This window comes from Dufourea novaeangliae, unplaced genomic scaffold, assembly GCF_001272555.1.
Source record: "Dufourea novaeangliae isolate 0120121106 unplaced genomic scaffold, ASM127255v1 scaffold11, whole genome shotgun sequence".
Lineage (NCBI taxonomy): Eukaryota > Metazoa > Arthropoda > Insecta > Hymenoptera > Halictidae > Dufourea > Dufourea novaeangliae.
Window position 1 is genome coordinate 2,223,095 of NW_015373895.1, and position 7,464 is coordinate 2,230,558.

At 42.7% G+C, this 7,464-nt stretch overlaps 1 protein-coding gene across 2 annotated transcripts in view; it reads left to right on the forward strand.

Moving 5' to 3' along the window:
• LOC107191284 (mediator of RNA polymerase II transcription subunit 13) overlaps positions 1 to 7,464 on the forward strand; it is a 45,280-nt gene that overhangs the window by 33,954 nt on the left and 3,862 nt on the right. The window contains exons 6-12 of one of the 2 annotated variants that reach the window (XM_015580283.1): positions 2,349 to 2,916; positions 2,993 to 3,199; positions 3,272 to 4,984; positions 5,055 to 5,394; positions 5,473 to 5,771; positions 6,120 to 6,311; positions 6,476 to 6,787. In XM_015580283.1, coding sequence (XP_015435769.1) covers positions 2,349 to 2,916; positions 2,993 to 3,199; positions 3,272 to 4,984; positions 5,055 to 5,394; positions 5,473 to 5,771; positions 6,120 to 6,311; positions 6,476 to 6,787 — 3,631 coding nt within the window. The remainder of the gene's footprint in view (positions 1 to 2,348; positions 2,917 to 2,992; positions 3,200 to 3,271; positions 4,985 to 5,054; positions 5,395 to 5,472; positions 5,772 to 6,119; positions 6,312 to 6,475; positions 6,788 to 7,464) is intronic. The other variant, XM_015580291.1, reaches the window with a different exon arrangement.

The following is a 7,464-nucleotide window of genomic DNA, read 5'->3' on the forward strand; positions in this document are numbered from 1 at the left end:
TTAAAAAATTAATAGTTATATCTAAAATGAATGTTTTATTCCACATATAAGTACCTACAAAATTAACGTAAAATGTTTGGTAATAATGATGTTATAGTTGATAAATAGCGATCATTAATTACCTACACAAAAACAACACTAAATGTCGTATATTATTTTGGGCTGTCCATAAAAATAGTTCATTCTTGTATACGAGTAGTGTTACAAAGATTACATACAAAATTAATTTGATTGAATTCTGTTTATTTAAAATTTTTGTAACCATCATAAAAGTTTGGATACTTATTCTTACCAGTCAACATTTTACATATAATAAGGAATCTGTGACTGCTCCTGGGTTGGTACGAGGGTACCTTCTGCACTCCCGCCAGGAACGGCCCTGCAAACAACACGTCGCCTTTGTAGGTTCGGGTTACCAGACCTATCGCTTTAAGTATTTTTGCCCTAGGTCGAAACGCTGCCACGAGAGCAAAATTCTTGGACAGGCCTGCACTAGAGTCATGGAACTGATAGCCATTGTTAATGCATTCGTATGAAAGTATTTAAAAACTTTAGCAAGTGTATTGCGTGGGGTTAAAGAACGTAGTCGCGAATTGCATATACAGGGTGTTAATTTTAACTCGAGCACCTAAATTATTTCCGCTACTATTGAAAGTAAGAAAAAATGACTAAATAGGATGTACATGATTTTAAGGCGTGCATCTGTTGGTGATAAAATGTTTTTTACTTCTTATTACGTTTATTTACTTCTGCATTCTTCAAACTGAAGGTGATTTCTTCGCCTTCAAGGTCATGGTGTGTAGGTTGTTGAACTCATCTTGACGCCGATTACCACATCGCGTTATAAAAAATACATGTCAATATGCAAAAAAAAACGATGACCTTGAAAACCCCGTTAAAATGACTCACAGGATTTTTTTATCACCATCAGATGCACGCCTTAAAGCTATGTTCATCCTATTCAGTCATTTTGTCTTACTTTCAGTACTAGCAGAATAATTTAGGTGCTTGAATTAAAATTAACATACATCGGTTGCAGGTATACGACCCCCGGGGGTTGGAAGAGCCTGGCCTCCTCTCAGGTTCAGAGGGAGAGAGTCGATAAAGGTGGACGGAGGGTCGTACCATTTCATCGACGCTCTACCACTCAGTGGGATGCTTGTCCCTCTGTCCCTGCTAATGCCCCCAGGTGGGTAATTTCTGCCCCGATATCAACTGGAGAACCATTTCTCTCATATCTTAATAAATTACTGCAGTAATGCCAACTTCATGTGACCGTTATGATGCCATAACGTCATCCTTTAATTCACATTGCTTTTAAAAGCTCCGCCATTTATCTACCGTACGAGTAACTAAATCTGATGCACGAATAACGCATTAATCAAACATCATTACACAGTTTTGGTTTCTTTCACTCATTCCTGGATGGGCAGGAAGAGGAGTAGTCTTGTTTCTGGCCGAGAGATCATTGACAACTTGTATACAAGACGAACTCCACATAAAGTTTAATCATGATGCGGATTTCGCCACTTTACTGCACATATGAATATATTTCGTATATATGTATACTAATACAAACTGTAGTAACCACCATAACTGTGCAGTTAGGGAAGTCATAGAAAAACGCGGATTTTACAAACATTAATGATTCCATATTTTCGTCCTCCCGATCCTTATATCCAAGACTTCTATGGTAATGCTTCGCATGCATCATTGGTGTCGTAGCTTCAGCATGATCTCTGTAAATGTAGTACATATATTATGCTTTATTTTGTCATCTTGGTTCTATTTAGCATTTTTCAGCTTGCCGGTGCCAGTTTTGTTCATTAACTCGTTCACTGCTGATTAAGTCACACGCATATATAGTAAAAGTACGTTTCAACTTAGATGCAAGATGTACGCAGTGAACATGTTAAATTAAAATCATTATACTAAAAAACACAGACAGAGACATTTTCCGAGGCAATAGATTTTATAAAACAACTAAGGAATGGTTGTAGTGTACAGGGAAGTATTCAATACAAAGATGTTTCCATTTGTGTTTTCTAGTACAGTCACACCACAGACGAGGTATAGGAGTAGACATTTCATTCAATGTATTTTTGGGGCCTACCTTTCTGGGGTTATGTTACCCCATTTCCATTTTAATGTTACTACCTACCACAGATCCACCGTTTTCATAACGTAGAGGTCGCTAAAATAGACTTTTTAAGGTGTCGGTAATACAATTCAGGTGGGCAACCAACTTCCAGAAGATGAAAAGTCTATTCTTATACCTCGTCGGTGGTAACACCTTGAATACTTAAATGATCGACCAGAACTAATAACTTCACGTTTAACTTGAACAGGTCTGTATTGAACAGAACAGAGGCACCAAGTACACCACCAGGTGGACCTCCCTCTTATTCGAGGGGACCACCAACAGGAGGAGATTGCCTACCAGTTCCATCTGTTGGCTCGCCAAGTTCACCTGCACCTTCACCTCTTCCAACTCCACATTCCGAGCCAGCGTCTGTTCCACCAGCAGAACCCACGATGCCCACTCTGAGTCCTCAGCCACCACCCAGTCATACAAACACTGCCCCACCGTTAACTCCTTCACAAGGGCCAAAGTCGACCTCCTCTGCATGCAATAATCAAGTGCATAGTCCAGCTCCCGGGCCAACTTTGAAACGACCAATTTTAGTCTCCAGAGAATGTGAGGATATGTATTTAGAAAATGAACAGTCATTACCGTGGCTCTACGACTACTCGACGCAAGAAGCATGGCTCAACCATCCTGTGAAACGTTTTAAGGAATCTAATTGTAGTCCAGTCAATGTGCGGAGCAATACTTTGTATCCACCAATGAGTTCCCAGAATTCTCAGTCTCAGGCTCCAAAATTAGAAATTAAACAAGAACCAAATGTGAATGTTGTAAGTTATTTTTCTCATTCGTGAGAAATATCATTGATATATCATATCGTATATAAATCTTATTCGTTCTTCACAGGGAGATTGCATCGGAAGAAGAACAGACCCTTACGAGTTTGATGCAACAGGTGAAGAAAACGGTACAGGCGTCGACGGACTTAGGCGACAACGAGACGATCCCACTAAGCCTGGATCTTTGTTCACCAGCGAAGGTCTTCAAGCATCCTATAAAGATTTAGACCAAATCTTTGATAATTCCGATCCGGATACTTCTAGCGATGAAACTGTATGTACCAATTTTAAACGTCAACTTTCCTTTTGCGTTAGCAGAATAAAGTACATGAATATGTCCTTGCAGAATTTGAACCAGCTTCAAGTGCAAACCCCACCGGAGTCGAACAGATCCGGTGGACTACACGAAGAAACACGGGTAGACGCCAGCAACAGACATAACAACCGAGGTGTGGGTGTGCTACGACCAGAAGAGCTTTCCAAAATGTTCCCGACACCGCCATCCTTAGAGCATAATCCGGTCGCTTCACCGTGTCAGCTGAACGACCCTTTAATGGACCAGACGGACCTTTCTGTAACTCAACGACCGCTTAGGCATCTCCCAGACATCTATCCGAACATGGGATCCCCGCAGGAAGAACCAATCGACGATTGGTCCTACGTGTTCAAGCCTGCACCCATCTGTAAGATGGTTGGTTCTTCAAAGTACGCGCCTCTCACGAATTTGCCCAGTCAATCTTTACCGCCCGTCACACTGCCATCGCACTGCGTATACAGACCTTCCTGGCAGTGCAATCCCACACCGAACAATTCAGAGAAACCGCTTCCACCCACGAGACCTGGTTCGGTTCAACAACAACCTTGCCCGCCGAGCCCGGCGCCATTGGGAGCGCCGTATCGCTCAGCAACCATTTCCGGTAGACCGCCACCGCCACCATACGATCAACCGAGCCCGGCCACATCCACCACCTCGTCGTATTTGAACAAAAACCTGAATAGTATTGAAGCCGACACACCGGGTCCTACACGCGCCCCGGAATCGAACTCTCTTATAGTGAACATTCTGTTAGGCGACACGGCGCTGAACATCTTCCGCGATCATAACTTCGACAGTTGCAGCCTCTGCGTGTGCAACGCAGGTCCGAAGGTAGTTGGTAACATCAAAGGTGCGGACGCGGGTGTTTACCTGACCCACTCATGGTCCGGAGGAGCTCTGTTCCAAGATGACGATCAGATCAGGTGTAGCTGCGGTTTTAGCGCGGTGGTAAACCGACGACTGGCTCATCGAGCGGGCCTGTTCTATGAGGATGAAATGGAGATCACCGGTATCGCGGAGGATCCAGCGGAGAAGAAGAAAACGTCCTTGGTCGCCGTTGCGTGCGGAGGAGGGAAAACATCGGAAGGGTTAGATATGATACCACCAAACGTGTTGGAATTGCTGAGGGAACAGTGTTTAATTGTCCAGAGCTCTGCGAGTAGTCTGTACAGGGCGTCTAGAATTTACGCGTCGATGAAGGGTTACCCTATGCTCGCACCCACGGTGAACATGTTAGAATTTAACGACGGGAACGAAGTTTCGCTAGCGGCTCTGGATCAGGGTAAAATTGACGGTACGCATAACGAAAGGACTAATCGCGTGAACGGTGTGCATCGATGGGTGTTCCTTAGAGCAAAGGGTCCTCAGTGCAGCGGTGATATCGTTAGGATGATGAGAGCCCTACAGCCGCTTCTTCAAGATGCGGTACAGAAGAAGTGTACCACTCGAATGTGGGAGGCACCGTACACCGTCGCCGGGCCTCTTACCTGGAGGCAGTTCCATCGTTTAGCCGGTCGAGGGACCGACGACCGCTGTGAACCTCAACCGATACCTGCGTTAGTTGTCGGCTACGATCGGGACTGGTTGTCTTTATCACCTTACGCTCTAAGTTACTGGGAAAAGTTACTTCTAGAGCCATACGCTGGGCCCAGAGATGTCGCCTATGTAGTAGTAGCGCCAGACAACGATTGTGTCATCAATAAAGTGAAATCATTTTTCCGTGAATTATCCACCACGTACGATGTAAGTACGGGGTTTTTGTTGTGACGTATATCCAGATGTTATCATATTTAATGCTGTCAATCGTTTTCAGATTTGTCGCCTGGGAAGGCATACGCCCATCTCGAAAGCGCTTCGCGATGGTATTCTTCGGGTTGGCAAATCGTCCGTGCAAAAACAAACGAAACAACCGATAGACGATTGGTTTAAACTATTAGGAGAGAATCAATTGGGAGAACTCTTGCGGCTATATGCCCAAGTTTGTAACCACCGATTAGCCCCATATTTGACGCAGGTAATACAAGACCGAAGTCTGTTAGATCCTGGTGACTCGCAATCTAATAAGCAACAACAGCAACAGCAAACGGCTATTCCTGTTACTGACACGATGCCAGCCACGCCTGACGTAATGACCAGCAAACCTGAATCCGTTGGTGGGTTTTAATGCGTGATGTGTACTTCTGTATATTAGTATTGTCGTGCATTTATTAATTTTAATGTCCCCTTTTCAGAGGGGGAAAATCCTCGAAGTGAAACTCCATCATCGAACACGGTCACGAATTCAAATTCTAATGCCGGCAATACGACACCAACTTCACAAATTGTCACAATACCTACTAACAACTCCGCGGGTCCAGATGAAGAGGAAGTCGAACCTCCAGCTGTGGTGGTTTATTTGGTTGAACCTTTTTCGCTAGGAGGCCCCGAAGATCCTGACCGTCGAAGACTCGCGATTTTGGCTTTATTACGTGCATACTCAGCAGCAGTGAACAGCATGCCTGAAAACATTAGATCCAACATCAACGTTCAGGTAATATTTCGCTTACCTTATAATTATTCATATTTTTAACCATCCGTGACCTCCGTTATTTATACCGCTTCCGTCACTCCCCTGGGTCTTTTATGTCGAGATCTATTTTTTCTTTTTATCTTATAAGCTTTCAAAAAATCTGAAAAAATTTAGAGATATTTCGCAGGTTCTTTACTACACGATCCAATAGTTTTTAAAGTTGAATGTTAACAGTTTTTTTGGTTTAATAACAATCCCTTTCGGAGATATTTCAACGTGAAATTTCGTTTGTGCCATAAAAGCACATGGAGGTCACAGAGGGTTAAGTACAATTAATGTTTTCATAACATTCTACATGTCTGTTCACAGTTAATATCCTTGGAAAGTATAATGGAGTTAGGGCGAGCGAGGGAAAGGCGAAAAATTCAGGATGAGATGAGAGCATTGGCGTTAAACGTGTTTCTGCAGGGCCGTCGATTGTTAAATCATAACTCTACGGTAAAAAGTCTCACTGGCTTTGGTACTGCTGCCGCCGCAGATATTTTCCTTAAGAGTAAAGATGTAAGGGTTTACCTTCTATTTCTTTCCTCCGATCGATTCTTTAAATTTAGTCGCCAGGGGTTGTTGTTTGTGGCGCTTGACACGACGGTAATAGCGAACAATAAACAAGCCTATGACTTGGTGATGTTCAGTCTTATAGTAATACTCTTGCAATTATACATTAGGAACGGAACAGAGCTCCATACCGGCTGTACGCGCCGGCCTATGTCCTGGCTCCTCTGCGGGCAAAGAGCGAGGCACCCGAGTCCTTTGGCATCGCTGGACCAGAGGAATGCGCAGTTCTTTATCTGAGCTACTGCCTTAGCGAGGATCAGTCGTGGCTGCTCGCAGTCGCGACCGACGATAGGGGTGAGATATTCGAGACGGCCACTATCAACATCGACATACCCAATCGAAAGAGGAGGAAACGCGCATCGGCCAGACGAATTGGATTGCAGAAATTAATGGATTTTATCCTCAGCGTGATGTCTCAGGGTGTAAGTATTTACACATATTTATCTGTAAATTAACCCCTTGCCCTACGATTTTCTTTACGTCTGCAAACTACGGATAAATCGATACAAGTAAATACGAGTACATGTTTACTCGATATGTTTGTTTCGATACCGAGTACTTTCGGTTGCGATACCCAGTAGGTATCGAAAAAAAGTACTCGTATCGAATGGAGTGAGTATCGACTCATCAACATTTGATATTGCAATTACCTTCAACACAAAAAAATGTTGTTTATATTGTTTATTAAAATATATGCTTATATTAATTAAGCAATGTGTATTTAAATATTTTCAATATTGAAATAATAAATGTATATATATATTTATATATTTAAATACATATAATTTTTCGAGATTTCAAGGTCATCGAATTTTTTTTAAATGGGACTACATATTTTCACTACAACACTCTTATAGCATATAAAAAAACAAATCCAACGAGGTGCAATATGTTGACCTTCACGTGACCTTTAGCGAAAGAATCATGAAATGTTTGTCAGTAAGCTCAGTACGCGTTCGGGGGCCAGTAAATGAAGGAATTTCAATTTCATTGGAATAATGTACCGTGTAATTGTCCCTTGTGCTTGTAAACAGACATTCGTATTCTCCTTTCATCGGCTGAAGTATGTTTACAAGCATTATTATCAAAGTAAATCTTA